This window comes from Aquarana catesbeiana, linkage group LG06, assembly GCF_042186555.1.
Source record: "Aquarana catesbeiana isolate 2022-GZ linkage group LG06, ASM4218655v1, whole genome shotgun sequence".
In the NCBI taxonomy this organism is placed as follows: Eukaryota; Metazoa; Chordata; class Amphibia; order Anura; family Ranidae; genus Aquarana; species Aquarana catesbeiana.
Window position 1 is genome coordinate 85,942,969 of NC_133329.1, and position 26,705 is coordinate 85,969,673.

Genomic DNA, 26,705 nt, shown 5'->3' on the forward strand with positions numbered 1-26,705 from the left:
TTGCAAAGAAGAATGGGCAAAAATGTCACTCTCTAGATGTGCAAAGCCGGTGGAAGCATACCCAAAAAGACCTGCAGCTGTAATTGCAGCGAAAGCTGGTTCTACAAAGTATTGACTCAGGGGGGCCGAATACAAATGCACAACAAACTTTTCAGATATTTATTTGTAAAAAGTTTGGAAAACCATTTATCATTTTCCTTCCACTTCACAATTATGTGCCACTTTGTGTTGGTCTATCACATAAAATCCCAATGAAATACATTTAAGTTTTTGGTTGTAACATGACAAGATGTGAAAAATTTCAAGAGGTATGAATACTTTTTCAAGCCACTGTACATACCTTCCCGTCTCTCTGTTCACTCACAAAAGTGAGGAGAAGAGTCCTACACAGGGTGGAGAAATCTCTCCTTGCACCTATAGGACACCCCTAGTGTTTGGCAACCATCAACTCAAGTGCTGTCACATAGGGGACAGTGATGGAGTCCTCAGCCCTGTGCAAGCTCCAAACCACTCAAAGGTTCTAACCCTACTCCACTCTATCCTAAATAATAAATTAAGTGTTGATTGGAGTTGTCATTTGCCTTTTATTTGTTATTCAGGGAGGTAACTGTGAGATCCCATCCAAAAGTGACGCAGAAGATTTTCGGAGGCTCCTCAACGCCATGGAATCCCTCAGCTTCAATGGAGAAGATCAGGACAGCATCTTCCGAGTTCTGTCTTCCATCCTGCACTTGGGCAATGTCTACTTTGAGAAATATGAGGTGAGAGCTCACAAACTTAACTGGGGCATATTTGTAGTGCATTTATATTAAACACAAATTATTTCTTAATATCTGATACATCGTATAAGGATCTTGATATGTGATCATTTTACAGCTTTTACACCTTTACAGAACTAGGAGAGGTAAAGAGTTTAAAATAAACATGTAAAAATGATAATGCTTATTTTTAAGCTCAACCTGGGGCAAACAGCTAAACACACAGATACATATAAGATAGCTCTTTTACCTGCAAAAGGATTTGTAATTCTGTAACTGTCCATCCAGTTCTGAAATTTAAACAGCTCAGCCACACAGACAGAGTAGAAGACTTTAATTTTTCTCTGTTTCAATTAGGTTACCAACACAGGTCTTTCCTTCCGCCAGTCTGTGACAGGACAGTGAAAGAAGAAGCAGCACGTTACACTGATTAGCTTATTTTGCTGTTCCTCTCTCATCCACTCTGAGCTCTGAGCTGTACAGGGACTGCAAGTAGCTGATACCAGGTCAAATTCAGTTACTTACACTTCTTGCATTAAAAATAATACATTTAAGTTTTTCTTTTTACTGAATGCATAGCTGCAGTGATTTGTGTCTTTTATATCTGCCAGTGGCTCAGCCTTAAGCACATGCTAAGTTAAACATACGTGTATTCAGACTAATTAATTGACAAGCGGAGTTCCCACTGTTAACATTTTTTTTTTAGGATGAATATCTTTTGTTTCTAACGCTTATTTATAGCACTCACGTTTCTGTGCTGAATCGGTCAATTGCCGATTTCATAGAGGAATATATCTTATATTCCTCTTTCCTGGCAGTTTCTATAGTGCTTGTGGGCATGTGAAGACCACAAGCACTATCTTCCGGGCTCTGGTGCAGCTGAGCGACCAGCATGCACCGCCCATTCTCGCGCATGCGCTGTATCTACAGCGCAGCGCCGTACACTTCTGACGTTGCCATCACATCGGGCGCCGGCGTCGGAAGTGCCCGCCCCAGTTGTGAATGCAATGAAGCCCTCGGCGTTGCCCACTGACACCTGGGAAATGATGACAAGCATCTCCCAGGAGCACTAGCGAGCATGGGCGCCGAGGGAAATTACATCATGAAGAGGAAGAGGTAAATTACGAGGGACCCCCTAGCAACAGACATGAAAAGGTGAGTAAAAAAAAAAAATTTCCAAATGTTGTTAATTGTATTTATGCAGCTGAATGATGCAAAATTAATTTTATGAGTGGAACTCCGCTTTAAAGTGTACCTGATTTGGCTTAAAACAGTGCTGAAGTGTAGGGACTTTGTGGTTTCTGCAAATTCCAGTGTTAATCTTCAAACAGTGGAGCTCCTTGGGGTTAGGGATTGAGTGCAAATTCATTGTGAATATTTTATGACTGCCAATAGTTATGCTTAAAACCTGAACTCTGGCACATATTAAAGACACAAATTAATGCAGCATACATAATTTATTGTATTTTTAAATGAAAGAAATACAAGTACCTGAAACTGACCTGGTATCAGCCTGTTGCAGTCCCTGTAGATCGGAGCTGGAGTAGAAACAGTACTAGGAGCCAATCAGTTGCTTCTTTTCACTGTCCAGTCACAGGATGGGGGCAGGTCCATGATGACCTGGGCTCAGAGGAAGTGGGTTGAATGATGCTGGACAGAGGACTGAGGACATCATGCAGTAGAAAAAGTACTGCGGAGGAAATATCTGGAGCAAATGTAATTTTTTTTTTTTTAATTTTATCTTTCAAAGGACTAATCAATTCGTCTGGAGACCTGCTTTACATTTCCAAAGAAAAGAGATAAAAATAACACACTGACCTTGACTTGGAATGAATATACAGTATTATAGTAAAATCTTGGTTTGAGAGTAACTTGGTTTGAGAGCATTTCGCAAGACAAGCTAAATTTTTAAATAAATTTTGACTGGATATATAAGTAGCGTCATGTCACAACTGAGTATAAGAGAGAAGAGAGGTGCCTCTCAGTGTAGCAATATGGTTACATTTAATGAAGGTACAACATTTAGCAACATATTGCTACACTGAGAGGCGCCTTTGCTTCTAATCCCCTTGTGGAGGCTTCCATTTGTGGATGGACATTTTATGGTTACACAACCTATCACATTACTATAATCTTTTTATATGGACTATAAACTGAAGGACTTATGAATAAATGGTTGTGGAACAAATCATTTCAGTTTCCATTATCTCTTATTGGGAAATTCGCTTTGATATACAAGTGTTCTAGATTACAAGCATGTTTCCGGAACGAATTTTGCTTGCAATCCAAGGTTTTATTGTATGTGTCTTGATTTTTAGACTGAGTCTCAAGAAGTGGCTTCAGTAGTGAGTGCGAGTGAGATACGCGTGGTGTCAGAACTCCTCCAGATATCCCCTGAGGGGCTACAGAAATCCATCACCTACAAAGTGACGGTAAGTAAAACAATAAATACACAATAATTGTGTGATATTAGGATGCAGATTATAATAATATTCTCTGGTTGTACAGGAAACCTTGAGAGAGAAGATCTACACTCCACTGTCGGTGGATAGTGCTGTCGATGCCAGGTAAGCCTTTAAGAGGACTAGTCGCGACTCGGCTTACGTAAGTATCTGAATATTTGGTCTTGATTTATTATAAATGTGCTGTCTTGCTTATATAGGGGCTTATTTACTGTCCAATCAGAATGCCTTTTAGTGCCAAATTGTGCATTGTCCATGGGCAATAGAGTTGCAGTTGTTAGGGTTTGCTTAGCAATTAAGTTTTAAGGTGAAACTAAATCAGATATTTAGAAGGGGAGGGAGAATATGGGACTTTATATGAATCATGCAGCCAAGGAAATAACACAGCAGGGTGTGTCTGGTGTGTAATACAGAATTAATAAGAACCACATATGTTACATAATACCATGCTACAGAAAATCAAACAAATAAAATAGAATGTATTCCATACAGATTAGTAACATAATAATAGCATAGCATGGTAACATATACACAATGTAGCAAGGATAAAAACCAAACTCATTGACATTTATCTCCATGATAAAAAAGTAGTAAGGTATTAATTGAACCGGTACACTCCAATAAGCCTAGCATAAGTAATATTGATAAAATGGTAATCTTAAATTGTATTAATAAAGGCATTTGATAGCTCTGAATCAGTACACTCCAATAAGCCTCACATATGTAATATGTGATGATAAGTGATAAATGATAAGATGGTAATCTTGAATTGTATTGGGAAAGGCATCTAATAGCTCGACGCGTTTCGTGACTGAACGCCACTCATCAGGAGCAGAAGAGAGGCTGGAGTCTATAACAATGATATTAAAAATTAAAAATTACAATGATATAGGGGTAATTATAATAAATCCATCTAAACAAGGAAGATGGAAACAATAGAAATATAGGTATATATCCAATCATACTCCAAAGACCAGCAGTGGATCTGGGTGCAAACATGGGAGGCCGGAGACCAGCCGGAAAGGTCACCAGCCACGGGAGCTGAGCTAGTATATCCCACGGCAACTGGATGGAATTGAGCAGCTGAGGCCAGCAGTCCCCAGTAATAAGCTCCCATATGTAAATTATGTCAGCATAGCCATCTATAACAAATGTAAATAGTATAGTGTATAAATATTATATAAAGTTGGGTAGGAACTAATAAACATATTAAGTATATATATCAGATATGTGCACAGATAAAAAGGTAATAGTGGGCATCTTATGCTGTTTACTGTTAGACAGGACCTTTGTAGGTGGGGTGCAGCATGGTGTGGCCGCAATAATTGCACACATTCAGGTGGAATAACTTGTATAGAAACAGTGCAGCAACAGTTCACAAAAACCCCCGTGAGAAGACTGCCCAACCAGGTGCACTCATGGTTACAGCAAAGTGAACAGAGCGGGTTCCAGCCAGAGCGAGAGCATCTGTAGAGAGAGGCAGAATATGGTCTGGCTGTTTCGTGCCCAATCAGGAAGATGTCCAGGAGAGATGTGACCCTACGCTTTCCCTCCTCATCAGGAACCTTTCTCTACCACTGGTACTGTCTCTAACAGATGAGGTTCCTTTCCCTATGCTACCCACTTGCATAAAGTGCGCCAAAACCCAGGAGGCAGGGCCTTAAATAGGCTTTGTCTGACCCAAGACGGCTGTCAGAGTCGCATGGCGCAACAGCATCCAATTGGACCGCTTCCCCAGTGACCAAGGTAACCATAGAGGAACCAGGTTCCACCTGACTTCCTCTCCAGCTGCAAAGCAGCTGCGGTTGAGCACCACCTGCAGTGGAGAAAATAAACTGCACATGACTACACTTTGATTTTTCAGCAGGATCACTTTAATTCTATAGAATTCTTGTCTAAACAGAATAGATTTAAACAGCTGTGTTATGTGCAAACAGACAATTGACTAAGCCTGCCCTGGTAAGGCTATTGGGATTCAGAGGGAGTTATGTTGTGTCTGTGCCCACCTTCAGCCACTGGCATGCTGGGCCAAGGGGCGACCAAAAAGAGGCAGCCGCCTTGGTATCGTTAGCACGGCATAGGGGGTAAAAAGGGCAGGACCTGTAACAGTTCACAGCTCATGGGGCGGGAGTGCGCACTTTGTTCTTTTTGCCTTGAGTGCTGAAGGACCTTGTCCCAGCAGTGCATACTGGCCAGAAGTTGTGTCCATGCAAAGCTTTTGAAGAAATTTTTTTAGCCCACAAAAATAGGAGATGTTTTTCTCAAATTGAATTTGATTGTTGTTATGTGGTAGGTTTGGATGCTTAGCAGAGTAGTTTATATAGACATATTTAATCATACGCTTGTGAGAGACCCATGTTTACCCGCACGGGCATGCACAGGTGTTCCATGCATCCCCGTTCAGGGCAGCCCCTTTCATGTCAATTGGGACACAGCAGCTGCACAGACACAGCTGCTACTCCCATTTGACATCCATGCAGGTTCAGGTCCTCGAACGCATACTGTCTGCGTTCAGGGACCCACATCCACACAGCTGTCAAATAGGAACAAATTGGGACTGCTTACATGGACATGCATGGAACATTTGTGTATCCCTATGTGGGCACACACAGGCCTCACACAGGCGTACGCTTTTTTAGGCTTGTGTGAATGAGACCTTTTCCTTTAAGCTTGTTATACTAATTGATTGTGTCAAGCATCCTCCATAACGAGATGATTCTTGCTTTCTTAGCCAATATTCATAAAGCAATATTAGTGATGTTGCCATTGTCTTTCAGAGATGCTATTGCCAAGATTTTATACTCCCTACTCTTCAGCTGGCTGACAGACAGAATTAACAAGCTGGTATATCCCCGACAAGATGCCCTGTCCATCGCTATACTAGATATCTATGGCTTTGAGGTGAGATGTCCTAGATTTAATTTTTAATAAAAAGGGTAAAAAAAGGGCAAAAAAAAACACATTTATCCCAGCCTCACTGTTTTAGTACTAAAAATTAAGTCAATGGTTGTGACCAATGGCTTGGGTTCAGCAGCTCCCCACAATGCAGGGAACCCCTCCAGGAAATGGAGGCCACCCAACTCCATGTCATAGATGTCTCAAGCGTCCTTTATTAATACCTACAACAGGAGTACTAAAGGCTACCAGCGTTTTCAAGGGGACCAAAAAAAACACCTTGATAAGGGCTTAAACAGCAAGAGTAACTTATAAGACTCAAAAACAAAGCTCCTGAATAGAAGTTTTGACAGGAGAAATTGTTCATAAGTGATTGTGACTGTATCTGTGGCCAAATGAAATTTTTAGGAGAAGAAGTATTGGTTTGCACTGTGGTTTCTTCAGGTCCACTGGTTAGAAGTGTGGGTCAGGTCGTAATGTGTGTGTATATGTATATATATATATATATATATATATATATATATATATATATATATATATATATATAGTGAAATGTTGATATTTGGAGGTTATCATTTGCTGTGGAAATGGGTGAATTAATTAATCTGATTTACTGTATACGGCAGCTATAGTTAATAAAGGGGAGACGTCCTACAATGTCACTTTAGGTTGCTTATATTTTTCCCTTTAAAAAATATCTAAATATAAATAGAGCTTTTTTTTTTTTTGTTCCAAGGCCTCATTCTAAAAACACAACCAGTGATTTTCTTTTAATTCCACAAGACTAGCTGTCATCCTACTTTGCAGTTATTTGCATTATTTATACTCTGATACATGTGTGTTGGAATCACTGTACTTATAATACTGCATTGTACTGCACCTTCTTTTCTGTATGTTAGAACGTAAAAAAAAAATTCAGTTTTCAAAAGAAGAAAAACTTAATGGCTGACCAAACACATATAGTGTACATGATTCCATAATGGTGCTTCTCCAAAAAAAAAAAAAAAAGGGACATCTATTCCTAAACTCCCTCTGGAATGCAAAGCTGCTAATATGGAAAAGGTGGTCTGAATACGCCTGGCCAAAATCAGATGGAACCCCCTTCTCATGGGTTGGCTTAAGCTGAGGTGAAGGCTGCTATGAAGAGACAGGAAGGATTTAATGATGTAAGGATCATACTTCTTCCCCACAAAGGGGACTTATGCCCCTTACACACAATCGGACTTTCCGACACCAAAACCGAGGATTTTTGTTCGAAGGGTGTTGGCTCCAACTTGTCTTGCATACACATGGTCACACAAATGTTGGCCAACAATTACGAACGTAGTGACGTACAAGATGTACGTGATATCTCCATTGCGAAGGCTAGTTTTACAAGACCGAGCGCTTCCGGCTCCTACTTGATTCAGAGCATGCGTGTTTGTACTTTGGACTTTTGTCCGACGGACTTGTGTACACACGATCGGAAAGTCCGACAACACACATTTGTTGGCGGAAAATTTAAGCGCATGCTAGCCAACATTAGTTACCGCCAAGAAGCTCGCATCCAACATTTCCCGTTGGAAAATCCGATTGCGCGTATGCGGCATTAGACTCTGCATCCTTGTAGGAGAAAAATATGCAAAAAACCTGTGTGCTATGACAAAGGCAAAGCCTACCTGACAGTTATAAATATTCTCCAAACCTTGGCCACAAAACCCTAAACCAGGAAACAAGGGCAAGCAAAAAGTACTGTGAGCATATGCCTTTACTTATACAGTGGGGTTCCAAACCCATAGTGTTTATTTCAGGCATCCTTAAGTCGCCATGCCACAGGGGCACTAGCCATGCAGGTTCTCTTTTTTCCTAAAATCAGATCTAGATAGGACTGCCTTATGAGGAGTCACTAAACTCCTCAGAATTCTGGACTTGGCCAGACCAATACTAGCCCACCAGGTTCCCTTGTCTAACCTGGCATGGCTTTCTTCTTGCCTGGTGGAAAGGACCTTTCAGAACCCTATCATACTAGGTTGAATACTTTGCAACCTGTAAACCTGAGTGACCAAGGTACATGGTTAGTTTCTTCCTTTGGCATTTATAAGGACACTAAACTTTATTTTAGTAAAAAAACTCAAAATTTACCTTACAAAAGGCTGTGTTTAAAAAAAAAAAAACATGTAGACTGCGTCACTGACTCTACCAGGGCAGCTTGCAAATTATGGTGCTCATAAAATGTTGCTATAAGGGAACTCACATTCCTAAACAAACGAAAAAATCCCAGCACACTTAGCAACTAGCCTGCAATACAACCAAATTGACCCTGTCTAACAGTTAATGTTAAAAACACGGGGTTTAGTCGCACACATTTGCAAACATGTGTAAGCCGCAGTGGCCACATCAAGGCCCCCCAAAACTCGTATCTTAGTCTGACATTTTAATGCAGTCACAGTGTTTACTTTTATTATTTCAGCTAATAACATTTTTTTTTAATTACAGGACCTTAATTTTAACAGCTTTGAGCAGCTGTGCATTAATTATGCTAATGAATATCTGCAATTCTTCTTCAACAAGATTGTGTTCAGAGAGGAGCAGGTAAGGACTTGGAACGTTGACCTACCTTCAATTTTTGATGCTCAAATTTACCATTGAAGGTGATCATTTATGCACAAAAAGAATTTATAGATTGTTTGTTTCTCCCATGTGAATGGGCACCAATCCCTCCCACTACAATGGTAAGGTAGAATATTACTGAACATATGACTCCTGTGTCATATGTTTGGTCAACCTACATGGCAGGTTCCAGCTTTTCAGCAACGCAGAAGAAGATTGAGCTCATTCACAGACACCTTATAGCAGCTATGGATATCTCTATCATTTGAAGCCTGGAAAATAGTGCATTTTTTTTTTTTAAATAACATTGGTATTTGTATTTATTTTGCAGGAGGAGTACATCCGAGAACAGATTGATTGGAGAGAGATCTCCTTTAACGATAACCAAGCATGCATAGACATTATTTCCCATAAGCCCTATGGAATCCTGAGAATACTCGATGACCAAAGCTGCTTCCCACAGGTAACTATGTAGGTCTATAAACTGTTCTAATGGATGTACATACTTGGTTGGTAAATTATGTGTCTGGATAAACCTGATAGAGCAAACAGAAACCAAGCCTATAAAAGAATAAAGTTTATACTTGGCCTTTCTGGCAGGTGGGGGTCATCAGGAGTTCCTGGTGCTGTTGCCATCTGACATGGGTGCTTTGGATAAGTTGTTCCCCACTGGGAGGTGTGGTTCAACCCCTCAGCTTTTATATCTGTGCAGGGCACAGTAGTGGAATAGAGGCTAATGGGTGGAACCATATTACAAAGCAGAGGACAAGCTATCTGACACACCCTCACAGAGCTCTTCAGGGTCTCCTGAAAGCAGAACTTCAAGGAGATATATAAACAGCACAAACTAATCCAGTTATATACTAATTTAAAAAAAATCATGCTTACATCTATGATTTTTCAAATGCAGATTTATATGGTGCTTTGGTCCTTGCTTCTTGTAGGCCACTGACCACACATTTCTCCAGAAATGTCACTACCACCATGGAACCAGCGAATTGTACTGTAAACCAAAGATGCCGTTACCTGAGTTCGGGATCAAACACTTTGCTGGGAAAGTCACTTATCAGGTAAATCACATCGTGTTTTACAAATCTGGAAAAACCTCTCTAACAAATTGCTTTTGAGTGCCAACTCTCGTACACTCATTCTAGAAACACAACCGGTGATTTTCTTTTATTTCCACAAGACTAGCTGTCATCCTACATTGCAGTTATTTGCATTATTTATACTCTGATACATGTGTGTTGGAATCACTGTACTTATAATACTGCATTGTACTGCACCTTCTTTTCTGTATGTTAGAACATAAAAAAAATTTCAGTTTTCAAAAGAAGAAAATCTGAATGGCTGGCCAAACACATAAAGTGTACAGGGTTCCATAATGGTGCTTCTCAAAAAAAAAAAAAAAAGGGACATCTATTCCTAAACTCCCTCTGGAGTGCAACACTGCTAATATGGAAAAGATGGTCTGAATACTCCTGGCCAAAATCAGATGGAACCCCCATCTCATGGGTTGGCTTAAGCTGAGGTGAGGGCTGCTATGAAGAGACAGGAAGGATTTAATGATCTAATAATCATACTTCTTCCCCACAAACGGGACTTATGCCCCGTACACACGATTGGACTTTCTGACAACAAAACCATGTATTTTTGTTTGAAGGGTGTTGGCTCCTACTTGTCTTGCATACACACGGTCACACAAATGTTGGCCAACAATTACAAACGTAGTGACGTACAAGATGTACGTGATATCTCCATTGCGAAGGCTAGTTTTACAAGACCGAGCGCTTCCAGCTCCTACTTGATTCCGAGCATGCGTGTTTGTACTTTGGACTTTTGTCCGACGGACTTGTGTACACACGATCGGACAGTCCAACAACACACATTTGTTGGCGGAAAAATTGAGAACATGCTAGACAACATTTGTTGGCGGGAAGTCCGAAAACAATCCGATGGAGCGTACACACCCTCGGACTTAACGCCAACAAGCTCACATCCAACATTTCCCTTCGGAAAATCCGATCGTGTGTACGCGGCATAAGGGCTCTTTCACACAGGCACTGAATTCTAAAGCACACTTTAACACACATTAGTATCTATAGTGTTAATGACCATTTTGGACACATTGAATGGGTTGCATCAGGCAACGTTCTCTCATGCCCTGTGAGATGTGTTTTTTTCTATTTTTACAAGGCTGAAATGGAAACTGATCACTTTTGAGGCCCTGGGTTTAGGTGTTGAAAATAGGCAGTTGGGTTGCATTTTTAATGCATCCCGACTGCCTAGCAACATCAATCAAAACTGTTAAAATAGAAAGTGGATGAGGGTGTACATACTACAGGATTAGTGTTGCTTCACGTCACAGCGAGAGGAAAATAACACTGCCTGCAGAGTTTGGCTGGTGTTAATGCTTTGCAACTGCATCCATTCACTTCTATTGAAATGAAGTGATCATTTCCTGTTTTAACCTTTTTTTAAAAATCTCAGAGCGTTTGAGTAGCATTGCCTGATGCAACTTGAATGTCTGTGCTATGTGTCGTAAACGCTCCTTAATGCTTTAGATGGGTTAATGCATATTAAAGGCTGCTTTAAAAATCAGCACCTGTGTATAAGAGCCCTTAGGGCTCATTCAAAACTAGTGGTCAAGGGGTGGTAAAAGCCCCTGGTTGAGCCCTGTATTTACTGCTTCCCAGCTGCTACCCCCTTTATCTGCAGAGGCAGTGGTTGGGGGTGTAAATATGCCGTGGCCGCCATGATGCTTTGCTTCTTGGCAGGAATTATGCCCCCTGTTGCTTTCAGGGTGCGTAGCTCCTGCTAAGCACAGCCCATTCAAGTAAATGAGGCCGCTCTGCAAGTGCCCCCAAACAATAGTGGTGCACTAGTGCGGGGATCAAGAGGCTATATTAGGCAGCGAAGAGGCCTCCTTTTTGCCTGTCAAATGCTCTCTGAAGAGCCTACTGAATGTGGATCATTTTCAGAGAGCACCACTAGTGTGAACCACAAATATGAATGACCCCTTTTCTTGAAGTGAGTTCCTGAGGCGTGCTGCAAACTTCCCGTCCACCTTTGCAATAGGAGTGGGAAAGGATAGAACCTATGGCATATTAGATTTTTGTCTTCTGCCCCGTACACACGATCGGACATTCCGACAACAAAATCCATCGATTTTTTCCGACGGATGTTGGCTCAAAATTGTCTTGCATACACACGGTCACACAAATCTTGTCGGAAATTCCAAACATCAAGAACGCGGTGACGTACAACACGTACGACGAGCCGAGAAAAATGAAGTTCAATAGCCAGTGCGGCTCTTCTGCTTGATTCTGAGCAGGTGTGGAACTTTGTGCGTCGGAATTGTGTACACACGATCGGAATTTACGACAACGGATTTTGTTGTCAGAAAATTTGAGATCCAGATCTCAAATTTTGTGTGACGGAAATTCCGATGGAAAATGTCCGATGGAGCCTACACACGGTCGGAAATTCCGACAACAAGCTCCCATCGAACATTTTCTGTCAGAAAATCGGACCGTGTTTACGGGGCATTATTGGGTTTTTTGTCATTCCTCTACCTGGTGTCCCAAGAGAGGAACACAGACAGCAATTAAAGCCCTTCTCCACTTTATTTTATTTTTTTCCACTTTATTAATATATGTGCTTTTATTACTGTCTGTGTCCACACTGGATAGATTTTCTTCTCTTCCAGTCTTTGCTTCCTGAACTGGTAACAGTGAGAAGAATGAAAAAAATCTAAAAAAGATGAGGCCAAAAGCAATACAATTTGTCCGACTTCTTCTCTATGCTGTCCAAAACAGAAACAAAAAAAGCAAGAATTGACAGGAACTTTACATTATTAAAACATATTTCATTCTCTCTGCAACAAAAAAAAAAAAATTATAGTAGCTCTATATAAATAAAACAAATTTCAGTTGTGACCTTGCATTTTTATTTTCAGGTGCACAAATTTTTGGATAAAAACTATGATCAAGTCAAACAAGACGTCCTGGATCTTTTTGTGAATAGTAAAATTAAGGTAAGAAGCCAAATCTCTGCATTAAGTATGGGGGCAATGAAGGATAATTCCACATTGTTCAATGCACCTTCCATACCAGGTAATTAGCGATGATAATTGCTGACTGACTGTAGGATCCGTATTCAACCAGTGAGATGGTGAGTTTTTCAAGTGGAAAATTCAGAGGTTGGACACTGCTGGCAAAATCACGTGTGCTGACTGGTCAATGCTGATCAGTCAATGTGCTTTAGAAATTCTCTAGTGAATAATTAACCAATGATCAGTGATGTTTTGCTTCTTTATAAACGTGCCTAAAATAATTAATTCTCTACTACTGAGAAAAAAAAAGCAGTGTTGGTTTATGACATACCGGATAGTAAACTTTGATGGCTGACATACGCTGGTTGGTTTGTGGTATGTAATATAGAGATCTAAAATCATGCATGTAAAGCGCTATCCTCAGTGTTCACAAACATCAAACATAAGTAATGTCCCTTTCAATCTACAGTACACCACATGCAATTTATGTTTGAAATTAAGTCTTTATTTCAAACATAAACTGCATGTGGTGTATTGTAGATTTAAAGGGGCATTACCTATGTTTGATGTTTGTGAACTCTGAGGACAGCGCTTTACATGTATGGTTTTAGATTATTATTAATAGCTGTATATGGATATGTTGGCAGCTTTCTGTTTACATTTTATTTAATGCTGGGCTGTGATTTATAACACATTTTCACCCAATGTGGGTAGGTTTTTGTGCTTAAAACCTCGATGGCTGATATAGGGTGGTTACACATGGACGATAGATATTTGGGTTATGGCATGCGTTATAGAAAACCTTGATGGCTGATATATGGTGGTTGCACATGGGTGATAGATTAGTGGTTTATGGCATTGTCAGGAAAATGGCTGTAGGAGAACTGGCAATAGTGCCAGTACTAGTAATGGACGCTTTCAGCACATTGCCATGTGCAAGAAGTGCGATCCGGCATACGCAGGTCCGCAACGGTGCTAACATGAGTACACGCATGCGGAAACGCACAATGTGACAGATGTGGCCACTTACTGACCTATATAAGACTGCTGCTGAGCCCGTCACATTGCTGGATTGTCGTCAGCCTCCTGACCTGTCTGATCTGCTCTCCTGGTTTGACCCCCTGGTCTGGCTTCCATTACGGTCTCCTACATGCACCATTGCCAAGTGTTACTGAGGATTCCTAGAGACTTTGGCCCAGCTGTGTATCCTGCATTATCCGGTATGCTTCAGGTGACCACCGGCTCTACTCTCCTCTACCCATCTGGCAACCTGTGCTTCTTTGGGCACTACACCTTCTGTACCATCTTTAGGGGTGTACTGCACTTAGCCGCAAGGGGAGCCCTCTCAGCACTTCGGCCTCTAAACAGGTACGTGACAGGCATGTGGTAAATAAAACCTTGATGGCTGATATGGTGGTTGCCAATAGGTGATAGATTGTTGCTTTATGGCATGTGGTAAAGAAAACTTTGATGGCTGATATATGGTGGTTGCACATGGATGATAGATGGTTGGGTTATGGCATGCATTACAGAAAACCTTGATGGCTGATATATGGTGGTTGCAGATAGGTGATAGATGGTGGTTTATGGCTTGTGGTATAGTGAAACCTTGATGGCTTTATGTGGTGGTTGCACATGGGTGAAACACGGTTGGTTTATGGCATACAGTATACATTAGGTACCTTGATGACTGGTACATCCTGGTTACATATGGGCTGTATATGGTCTTTATGTCCTTTCTTCTGTTTCCTCAGGTAGTGACCAACTTGTTCTACAGCCATGCGCAGGTGCTAGCACAGCAGAAAACCATGATGGGAAAAAGCAGCACCACGACCAGAAAGTTTAAGGCACAGACAGTGGCAGCCAAGTTTCAACAGTCCCTTCTGGAACTGGTGGAAAAAATGGAGAGGTGAGTAATTATGTGTCTGGGGGGACAGGAGGTTGGCATCAATAGGATGGGGGGAATAGGAAAAGGAGGGATGTTCACAATTTCCATCTTCATGCTCAATTTCACTGAGCTGATCTAAAAGTTGCCCATACACTATAGAGCAGTGGTTGTCAACTTATGAGCTAAAGGGGGCCTCAAATGTGGCCCATGACATCACCAAATGGTCGCACACGATGTTCAGTATATGCAATAGGACTGTCAGCCACTGCAGACCTAATAGAGGAAATGGGGGTCAGGGAGTGTGGACAGGATACATTTTTGGCTGGGGATATGCTGCAGAAGACAATATGGAACAGGGAACATGTTGCATGGTGCTAGTAGAGATCAATGCTATTACCCTAATCAATATTCCCGCTACAGACTGTTGAGGTCTCAGGGCCACACATTTTATAACAAAGGGCTGCATGCAGCCTTCGGGCTGCAGGTTGGGAACCAAGGCCATACAGTCTCTATACAATCTTCTTTAGCTTTACCAAAATGACCAAAATGATGTAATATCAGTCATACCTAAACAATCTATTCAATCTATGCAATCAAATCATGCACTACATGGTTTATGGTGGATCTAAAGAAGATTGTACAATCAGATTGTATAGCCCCACCCTTAATAAATTACCAAGTCCCACCTGATATATTCCTCTATGGGTTAGGATATAAAAAGAAGCATTGGGATTGGTTGGATGTACCTGAGGTCTATTTTAGATTTCCCTTTACAATATAGGGCCCCCCCCCTTGCATCAGTCTCCCCTCTTTAGATCAAAGTACCCCTTTATATAGCAGCCCCCTTTACATTACAGTCTCCTTCACATCAAAGCCCCCATCCCTTTACAGTAGAGCCCCCCTTTTATATTTTAGCACCCATCGTTACATTGCAGCACCCCATACATCTCAGTCCCCCTTTCCATAGCATTCCACTCTTTACATAGCCCGCCTTAACAATACAACCCCTTAACCTTTACATCAGTGTGATCATCCCTCCCCCTCCCCTTCCAGTCCTACCTTTCATAGCAGAGGGCAGGGAGGGCGATCATTGTGGATGAAGGGCGTGTCATAGTAACCAATCTGCTCCTTGTTAACTCGAAAAGCGGGGTAGCTCCGGCCCTCCATCCAGACCGATCGCTCACGTGAAGAGGACAGCAGTGTCAGGAGAAAGAGAGGACAACCAGGCAGCTAAAGGGTGTGTCTGTCCGTCCACTATTTAGCGATGCCCGATATAGGTTCTAGTGATGTAATTCATCCCTGGGGATTAGTAGTTCTGAATCACGGATGCACTGCAATCATGCATTAAAAATTTTTAGAGAAATGTCAGCATATTTTTCTCATGATGTGTGTCCAGTAATACCTTATTACTTACCAAAAAGTTATTTTTAATGTTGTGTTTTTACTACAGATGCAACCCCTTCTTTGTTCGATGCATCAAACCCAATAGCAAAAAGGTAAAGAATGGAAAATATTGACTCAAACAAATGCCGATGACAGCAAAGGGTTCTGCACATACTGCTGTAAAACTAAATCTATTCATACAGTAGTTTATAAGCCTAGTGCTACATCAGTAAATTTTAGACATGTGTCGTTTAGCTCCGAATGATTTTTTTTTAACGAATTTTGACAAATTCGTTAATTTCTAAATGTTTCAATTTCCAAATTTCGAATTTCCGAAATTCAAAATTTCAGAATTTTGGAAATTCTGAAATTCAGTAGTTTTGGAAATTTCGGAAATTCGAAATTCGGAAAATGGAAATTTGAAAATTCGGAAATTTGAAACTTTGGACATTCAAACAGCCAAATTTGAAAGGAAATTCCAATACCCATAATTTAATAGTTACCGTATTTATCGGCGTATAACACGCACTTTTTTCCCCTTAAAATCAGGGGAAAGTCGTGGGTGCGTGTTATACGCCGATCCCCGCTAATTGTGAGCTATCGGCGGCATTCACATAGCGAGTAGTTTGAAATATGGCGCTGCGGAGTTCGGAGGGACTCGGCGGTGCTGAACGAGCGCCGCCGAAATCACGGAGCCGAGATATACATAGTCGAGTGTATTCGGTTCTTTCCGGTGTCTTGCCGAGAAAGTTCCCTGGGCGGATTAGTTCCCCCATTGTACTGCGCAGGCGCAGCGCCTGCGCAGTACCAGCTACTAGCAGCCGCCGGAGATAGCCGAATGACAAAATCCACAATCAGCTGTACACGGCGCCTGCGCTCTGGGTCTAGGTTCCTTCCCCACCATCCAAGTGAACCTAGAGGGGGAATCTAAAAGAGCCGAGCGAAGCGAGGCCGTGCCCGAACCGTGGCGTGCGAAGCGAGCCCGCGAGGGGCCCTCTTACAGGCGCCGTGTACAGCTGATTTTCAGCTATTTCGCTTCGGCTATTTCCGCGGAACTTTCTCGGCAGAACACCGGCGCCGCTCACAGTCACGCCCAGTCCCGCCATTGGACCTGTGTTATGTCCATCATAGGGCGGGACTGGGCGGGACTGTGAGCGGCGCCGGAAAGAGCCGAATACACTCAACTATGTGTATCTCGGCAGCGTTCGTTCAGTTCCGCCGGCGCCGAGTCCCTCCGAACTCCGCGGTGCCATATTTAAAACTACTAGCATGTGTATGTCGGCGGCGGCGGCGGCGGCAGGCGGTAGGCATGGACACTGAGGACAAGGCTGCACTGGAGACAAGGCTGCACTGGGGAAAAGGCTGCACTGGGGAAAAGGCTGCACTGAGGCAAGGCTGCACTGACAAGACTGCACTGGGGCAAAGCTGCACTGATAAGGCTGCACTGACACTGAAAAGGCTGCAATGACACTAACAAGGCTGCAGATGAACACTGTTGAGGCTGCATTGATGGGCATTTTAATGTAAGTTTCTTTTCCTTAAACTTCCCTCCTAAAAGTTTTTTTCCTTAAAATTCTCTACTAAACTTGGGGTGCGTGTTATATGCTGGCACGTGTTATACGCCGATAAATACGGTAGTTATTATTAGTTAGTTATTATTTTGAATTTTACTGATTTTCTTTCTTTTCAGATTTTCAAATTTTCGGATTTTCGAATTTCTGAATTTTTGATTTCCGAAAATTCGGAGTTCAAAAATTACGAAATTCGAAATTTCGGACATTCAAACAGATAAATTTGAAAGGAAATTCCAATACCTATAATTTAATAGTTGATTATTATTAGTTAGTTATTATTTCAAATTTTACTGATTTTCGAATTTTCGTTTTTTCGAATTTCTGAATTTGAGTTTTTGAATTCCGAAAATCCGGAAATTCGGAATCCAAAAATTCGGAATTCAAAAATTCGGATATTCGGAATTCGGGAAAATTTGGAATTAGAGAATTCAGAATTCGAAAATTCAGAAATTTGAAGTTTCGAAGTTCGGAAATTTGAAAATTCGGAAATGTAAAAATTCAGAAATGTGAAAATCTGAATTTTCGGATTTCCGAATTTCCAAATTCGGAATCTCTGAATTTTCGAAAAAAGCAAAAAAACGAATGAAACGAAAACAAACAAATTTTTGGTGAAGAAGATTACATGCAGATTTAGTTGCGCCATGATGCCAGTGATGGCAGACAGTAGCTAGATTCCCCAAACCAGTCACATGCTGATTAATAGTAGCAATTTTTTTTTTTTTTTTTTTTTAACGGGCGATCAGTTTCTAAGTAGTGTTTGATCACAAGTCATTTATGTACCTCTAGATTATATGTTTAGTTCTATGATATTACTTTATTAGATACACCTGTTCAATTGCTTGGTAACACAAATTGCTAATCAGCCAATCACATGGCAGCCACTCAATGCATTCAGGCATCTAGAAGTGGTGAAGACGACTTGCTGAAGTTCAAACCAAGCATCAGAATGGGGAAGAAAGATATTTAAGTGACTTTGAACATGGCATGGTTGTTGGTGCCAGACGGGCCAGTCTGAGTATTTCAAAAGCTGGCGATCTACTGGGATTTTCACACACAACCATCTCTAGGGTTTTACAGAGAATGGTCCGAAAAAGAGAAAATATCCAGTGAGTGGCAGTTTTGTGGAGGAAAATGCCTTGTTGAGGTCAGAGGAGAATGGGCAGAATAGTTTGAGATGATAGAAAGGCAACAGTAACTCAAATAACCACTCGTTACAACCAAGGTATGCAGAATACCATCTCTGAACGCAAAACGCATCGAATCTTGAAGCAGATGGGTTACAGCAGCAGAAGACCACACCGGGTGCTAATCCTGTCAGCTAAGAACAGGAAACTGAGGCTACAATTCGCACAGACTCACCAAAATTGGACAATAGAAGATTGGAAAGACGTTGACTGGTCGGATGTGTCTCAATTTCAGCTGCAACATTCAGAATTTGGTGTAAACAACATGAAAGCATGGACCCATCCAGCCGGTTCAGGCTGGTGGTGGTGTAATGGTGTGGAGGGTATTTTCTTGGCACACTTTGGGCCCCTTAGTACCAATTGAGCATCATTAAAACATCACAAACTACCTGAGTATTGTTGCTGACCATGTCCATCCCTTTATGACTACAGTGTCCCCATCTTCTGATGGCTCCTTCCAGCAGGATAATGCACCATGTCACAAAGCTCCAATCATCTCACCACTGGACAATGAGGTCCCTGTATTCCAATGTTCTCCACAGTCACCAGATCTCACCCAATAGAGAACCTTTGAGATGTGGTGGAATGGGAGCTTCTCATCATGTATGTGCAGCCGACAAATCTGCAGCAACTTTGTGATGTTATCATGTCAATATGGAGAAGAGGAGGAGAATAAAATAGACCTAGATGATACATATGGTGTTAGACGCACCATATAGACACTAAATAGAGAAAGAGGGGTCATTGCTGAAGGGACTGATAAGTACTATTACTCTTCTTTTACGGGCTGGTGTCTTTTATTCCCTTATTTTACTAGATGCAGGGTCACTTTAAAGTAGAACTGAAGGCAACATTTTTTTTCATTTTAGATAGATTATGGGAGGGCTGTTACCCCTGTCATGTTTTTTTTTTTTGCCATCTGTGTCCCACTAGGAAGATTTCACTTTCTGTCCAATAGCTAACATAGGAAGTGAAAGGCAATCCCTCCAAAGTGAAGAAATCCCTGGATGTCCTCAGAACTAGTGTTCCCATTGGAATATTTCCCATCTATTACTGTTCTGATGACAACCCAAAAATTGGGTGATAAAGGTAAACAGGACAAATAGAGGGGGTGAACCTGGCGGACTTTAGTTATACTTTAAAAACAAAGTATTTTGGAGACATTTTTGTGCAGAATGTTATTTAAAAAAATATCTGTATTTGTACAAGTTGTCCCTTCTACAGTACAGATGTATGCGATATATGAGTCTGGTCTTAATGATTGCAGGAGCCTGAGATGTTTGAGGCTGATATTGTGGTCAGTCAGCTGAAATACTCCGGGATCTTGGAGACCATCCGCATACGGAAGGAGGGCTTCCCTGTTCGGATCCCATTCCATTTCTTCCTGACCAGGTAAAATCAGATTTTCAGCACTATACATACAATTGTTTAGTACTCTTCAGAGCTATCACTAAATATGTTTAGTATCGGTTTAATTATTTCTATGGTTTAGGTTTTTTATAGTCGATTTCCCTGGTATCCAACATATGGCCCCCGGCCCTCTGCTTGTGGACCATGGGCTATTGGGCACCATATAGATTGGCAGCAGGGTGCAGGTACTGGAGGGGTCCCTGTGCCCCGGGATCTGGCACTGAAAGAGAGACTGTGCTGTAGGCAGAGTTATCTGTAACTTTGACTACCATAACCATCAACAATGGTGTCAGTTGGAGGATGGTTAACTTTCACTGGCACACTGGCATAACCACCCGTGAAGAAAGGGGGGTAATTTTTACTGCCATGATTGTAATGATGATCACCAATGCTATTATTGCATTCATTGCAACCAATGTTGGGGGTTATTATTGTTTTCACTGACACCAGTGCTGAGGGTTAATATTGCGTCCACTAACATCACTGATTGGGGTTATTATTGCACTCACTGATACCAATTTCCGGGGTTATTTTTGCACTCATTGACACCAATTTTCAGGGTTATTTTTGCACTCACTTATACCAATTCTATAGATTATTATTTTACTCACTGGCACCAATGCTGGGGGTTATTATTGCACTCATTGACACCAATGCTGGGGGTTATTATTGCACTCATTGACACCAATGCTGGGGGTTACCGTACTCCCAACTTCTTCAGTGTTCACTGCAATATGCTGCAAAGGACACAGCAGAACTTTAATTTTTGGGCATTGAGGGGCAAAATTTGTGCTGCTATTGTTGTGGCCCTATGGAAGTGTTGACCACCCCTGGTCTATGACATCATATTCTAATACTAACATTCGTCACTAAATGACTTGAGTTACACACTTATTGGTGTACAGTATATTAGTGTAGCTTCTGTGAACTTTTTAGCATCCTGTTTAATTGCACTTCATCCTAAATCTCCAGGTATCGCTGTGTTATGGACCTGGGACGTAATATCCGTGCAGACGGGCAGATATGTGTGACTTTGCTGAGAAAATTGTGTCCGTCTGTAACCCCCAATATGTACTGCATTGGGGTCAGCAAGGTATTTACTACAACCTGGACATGGCATGGGCTGAACCAGCATTCGACTCTAATCCAAAGAATCAAGCAGTTTCTATGGATGATGTCAGGGAATCTTACTATCTATTTATATATATTTTACTCTAATCAAAATTATCTAATATTTTCTCTTTCTATCTATCTTTCTCTTTTTCTGTCTATCTCTCTTTATTTCTATCTATCTTTCTTCCTATCTCTCTTTCTCTTTCTTTCTATCAATCTCTCATTCTCTTTCTTTCTATCAATCTCTCATTCTCTTTATTTCTATCAATCTCTCATTCTCTTTCTTTCTATCAATTTCTCTTTCTTTCTTTCTTTCTTTCTTTCTATCTTTCTCTTTCTTTCTATCAATTTCTCTTTTCTCTTTCTTTCTATCTCTCTTTTTCTCTTTCTATCAATCTCTCTTTCTCTTTCTTTTTCTCTTTCTTTCTATCAATCTCCCTTTCTCTTTCTTTCTATCAATCTCTCTCTTTCTTTCTACCTCTCTTTTTCTCTCTTTCTATCAAGCTCTCTTTCTCTTTCTCTTTCTCTCTTTCTTTCTATCAATCTCCCTTTCTCTTTCTATCAATCTCTCTTTCTCTTTCTTTCTATCTCTCTTTCTCTTTCTTTCTATCAATCTCTCTTTTGCCGCATACACACGACCGGTTTTGCCGTCGTAATAAACTCCGACGGTTTCTACGACGGAACTCCATTCAAGTGGTCTTGCCTACACACGGTCAACCCAAAGTCCGACCAAAATCCGACCGTCCAGAACGCGATGACGTACAACACTTACGACGGGACTAGAAAAAGGAAGTTCAATAGCCAGTAGCCAATAGCCAATAGCTGTTGGCTTCAGAGCATGCGTCTTTTTTGGTACGTCGGAACAGCATACAGACTATCAGTTTTCCCGATAGGAATTGGGATCCGTCGGAAATATTTAGAACATGTTCCATTTCTAGGTCCGTCAGAATTTTTGAAAAAAAAAGTCCGATGAGGCATACACACGATGGGAATAGACGAAAAGATTCCGTCTGACTTTTTCTGTCGGACATTCCGCTTGTGTGTACGCGGCTTTACTTTTTTTTTCTATCAATCTCTTTCTTTCTTTCTTTCTTTCTTTCTTTCTTTCTTTCTTTCATCTCCTAACTATCTTTCTACATACTCTTAAATCAATCATAAGAATAATAGTAGATAGTTATCTAAAAGGCAGCCTTATTCAGAAATTGTACTTCTTTATATAGATTCTGGATAAAGGAAGGTGAATTCACACAAATTGTATAATAAATATTCTGATATATAGTGGCAGAGTTTGTAATATCCTATTATCCAGAATATTTGGTATTCACATGTTTTGTCTTAGTCGTTCTCTCCAATACTGTACTGACACTCAGATCCCCTCTCTTTTCTTTTTTCACTTCAGCTTTTCATGAAGGAGAATCTCTACCAGCAGCTGGAAAGTAAACGGGACCAACTGATGAATAAGGCAGCGGTGACGCTACAGCGCTACAGCCGCGGGTACCTCACCCGGAAACGTTACACCACATTGCGATACCGGATCATTAATCTGCAGGCACTGGCACGAGGCTACTTGGCTAGGTATAAATAAAATATAACTTCGGGGTGGACTGATCTTGAGAAACCAGCCTATCAGCTAAATTGCAGTGTTGTAGATCTCATCTCACTACTTGAGTAAACAGCAGTGAAAATTATTATTAGCAGTGCTTTATGTTTTAATATATGGCATGGAAAGCTGCAAATAATTGGTAGCTCTGCATACTGTTTTATGCATGACCACTGCAAGCAGTTCTCCCGCAATAAATTTTAATATTACATTGTAAGATGAAAGTACAGTATATCTGTATCCAAAAACATTGGGATAAAGCAGGAAATGTGTGTGTGTGTGTGTGTGGGGGGGGGGGTGTTTCCTTCACTTCTTGTCCTGGGGACACAACAGGAAGTGAGAGGAAATTTCTACAAAGTGAGGAGGAATTCCCTCTTAGACACTTGTCACCAGAGCAGGTGTCCTTTTGGGAAGGTGCAGCGTGAAGCAGCGGCAGAAAACATGCAGAGTCCAGGTGCAATAACAGGAATAGAATATAACAGAAGTACAGCAAAAAAAAACAGACAGGCCCGGCGGGAAGGCAACTCAATTGGGAGCACTCACAAGTTGTTACAACAAAGCATCAGAAGAATAGTAAACCAAAGGTTTTCCCTGAAGAAGCTCATGCTGATTGGGGGAAACACGTCAGCTGTCACGACACCACGTGAGTGACACTTAGTCGTCACCTCTGATGCAACTTTGCATGTCTGCACATGCTCAATTGTCTCCTTGAGAACCGCGATATCCACCTTTGGAAAGGCACGCTGAGTGGCTGCTATAGAGATAAAACCGCGATACCCCGAGCAAAACCTGAGCTACTACTTCTGCCTTCTATTGACTCCTCATGCATTGCCTGGACGAGAGAGCAGGCTATCTTGGGTCATCACGGAAGTGAGTCTATTTTGCCATAGGCTGGGTGAGCGGACCTGCCGGTCTTTGATCAGTTTTTTCAGCGTTACACCTTCACTGTCACAGTAAAAATCAGATGGCTATGTGCGGTTTATCAGTCCTTTGCTTATCTCTGGGCTATTATCGGTGATATTGAGAACTGTGTTACCATAATCTAAATTCACTGAATATATGCCTCTTTAGCCCTGTCTGCAGAGGGAGACCCCGGGTTGTGAAGACAAACAGAACAGTATACTTTGATTAAGTGCTTACTGTTTGCTAAATGGTGACCCAAGGCCCCTTTTTCCTGACTGAATTACTCATGGGGTCACACATCCACACATTTGCCTATGGGAGTCTGGAACCTGGGCAGTAATTATAATCGTGTTCATCTGGTAGTCTGTTGAATTCATCAATTGGTTAGACACCCTGTGGATTTCTAACAACTCAACAAAGCCATTATACCATCCTATGGGCCTTATATGTGATATGTGTATGTGAGCGGTTCTGAATGATGCAGCTGCTTTATGAATAGACAACGTTGTCTCTTTTTAACTCTTTTTTGCTGAGGTGCTGTGGTGGGAATTTTTTACCCAGTTTTTTTGTATCCTAATTTGAAAGTTTGTATTAAAAATCCCTTATCTAAGCTGCATGGTCCTTAGTAATCTCTTTTAGGTGAGGTATGACCTCACCTTGCTTTTCTATTGTGTTTAACTGCACGATTACCGGGATCACACCCTGACTGGTGAGTCAGCGACTTTTAGGAACGCTGTTTCTGTTCACAAATTGACCTTTACAGCGCTTATACTATAGTGAGTTACTGGCAATTTTATTTTATTTTTTATCAAAGGTGCCAACAACATCTGTCTCAAGGAGCGGATTGCGGCCTGGTTAGTCTGCACCCAAAATAGACCCTGCCTGACCCAAGATGGTCACCAGAGTCACATGGGGTGTCAGCATCCAATCAGATAGCTGCCTCCCTGTGACCAAGGATACCATAGAGGAACCAGGTTTTCTCCTCCACCTGCATTGCCGCTGCGGATGAGTGCCACCTGCAGTGGAGAAAGTAAACTGCACCTGCCTACATCCTCATTGTAAAACTTACCCTAATCCCTTGTTCCGTAAAAAGTTAGATTTCCCATCACTTTTTGTCTCAGTGGCAAAGTTCACCAGGACAAACAGAGAGGGTGTAGATCCCTGTGGGAACTCAGACAGCAATGACAACTTCCAGATTCTAGTTAAAACAATTGAAAGGGTTTGGCTATAGATACAATTACATGGACAGAGCATGAAAATAGTATACTTAATCAGTTGGGGAACTGCTGTATGTCCAAGGGCTCTTTTTCCAGGAAGGATAGCCCTGAAAAATTGGATGTAATGGTTCAAATAAAGTAGAACTACAGGCAAACTTTTTTTCATTTTTTTTTTTTTTTAGATAGAGTAAAGGAAGTTTATAACCCATGTCAGGTTTTTTCCCATCTGTGTCTCATTGTGGAAATTTCCCTTTACTTCCTGTCCCATAGCCAAACAGAGTGAGAGAATTAGTGTCCCCATTGGAACATTTCCCCTCTATTCCTGTTCTGTTCTTTTTTCACTTTTACACTCAATGATGACAGTAAACAGGAACAAATAGAGATGGTGAATCTCTCTAACAGGGGAACAAATAGCAAAAAAAACCTGACAGGGATTCTGATCCCTCTCCGCTATCTAAATTTAAAAAACATTTTGCATTTAGGTATGCTTTAACCACTACCGGACCGCCGCACGGGGATATACGTCCTAAATTTGAAGAGGAACATCGTTGTTATGGCAGCTGCTAGCTGCCATAACCCCGATATCCTCTTCTTCGGCCGGCGGTCCGGTTTCCGATAATGGTGGTCTCTGCGGCGGATTTGCCGCAAGATCACTTTCATCGGTGGCAGGAGAGGCCCCCCCGCCACGCTCCAGTGCCCTCCGCCGCTTAGTGGAGCCGTCGGCATCGGCGGAGGTGATGGGATCCTCTCACGTCAGTGGCATGGAGAGGAGTGAGGGGAAAATGGCCCTCACCCATCTCCATAAAATTGCAGGGCGGAAGCGACGTCAAAATGTCACTTCCGCCCATAGCTCTTAAAGGGCCATTTTTAAAAAAAAATTTTTAAACGACAACATTTTTTTAAATTGCATTTTAGTGTAAGTTTGAGATCTGAGGTCTTTTTGACCCCAGATCTCATATTTAAGAGGTCCTGTCATGCTTTTGTTTACATTCCTTGTAATAGGAATACAAGTGACACAATTTTTTTTTTTAAAAGAACAGTGTAAAAATAAAAAATAAAAGGTAAAATAAATAAGAACATTTTTTTTTTTAAATGCGCCCTGTCCCGCCAAGCTCACATATAGAAGCGAACACATACGTGAGTAGCGCCCGCATATGAAAACAGTGTTCAAACCACACATGTGAGGTATCACATATGAAAACAGTGTTCAAACCACACACGTGAGGTATCACTGCGATCGGTAGAGACCGCTGCGCAAATACGGTGTGATAGAAAGTATTGCAACGACCACCATTTTATTCTCTAGGGTGTTAGAAAAAAAATGTATAATGTTTGGGGGTTCTAAGTAATTTTCTAACCAAAAAAATGTTTTTTACTTGTAAACAGCAAATCTCAAAAAGAGGCTCGGTCCTTAAGTGGTTAAAAAACTTGTATAGAATGTACTGGCAAAAACAACATTTTCTTCAAAGGAATTTTTCTGGAAAGTGATGTTTTCTTTCCATCACCAGGCGGAGGTTTCAGAACTATCGGAGGAGTTTGCAGAGGTTCCGAGCTGTGGTCCGTATGTACGTGAACCGGAGAAGATATCTAAGGGTAAGTTGAGGAGTCACTGGTGAAATTTTAGGAAAATGTTATTATTAGAGGCATTTACAGTGGGGACGGAAATTATTCAGAC

The 26,705-nt window shown here is 41.4% G+C and overlaps 1 protein-coding gene across 1 annotated transcript in view; it reads left to right on the plus strand.

Moving 5' to 3' along the window:
• The window catches only part of MYO15A (myosin XVA), a 162,657-nt gene that overhangs the window by 30,879 nt on the left and 105,073 nt on the right, over positions 1-26,705 (plus strand). Inside the window, exons 10-23 of the mRNA XM_073635189.1 lie at positions 600-761; positions 3,077-3,190; positions 3,267-3,325; positions 5,998-6,121; positions 8,591-8,686; positions 9,036-9,167; positions 9,649-9,774; positions 12,663-12,740; positions 14,513-14,667; positions 16,097-16,142; positions 20,055-20,179; positions 21,170-21,290; positions 22,710-22,885; positions 26,539-26,623. Coding sequence (XP_073491290.1) covers positions 600-761; positions 3,077-3,190; positions 3,267-3,325; positions 5,998-6,121; positions 8,591-8,686; positions 9,036-9,167; positions 9,649-9,774; positions 12,663-12,740; positions 14,513-14,667; positions 16,097-16,142; positions 20,055-20,179; positions 21,170-21,290; positions 22,710-22,885; positions 26,539-26,623 — 1,599 coding nt within the window. The remainder of the gene's footprint in view (positions 1-599; positions 762-3,076; positions 3,191-3,266; positions 3,326-5,997; positions 6,122-8,590; positions 8,687-9,035; positions 9,168-9,648; positions 9,775-12,662; positions 12,741-14,512; positions 14,668-16,096; positions 16,143-20,054; positions 20,180-21,169; positions 21,291-22,709; positions 22,886-26,538; positions 26,624-26,705) is intronic.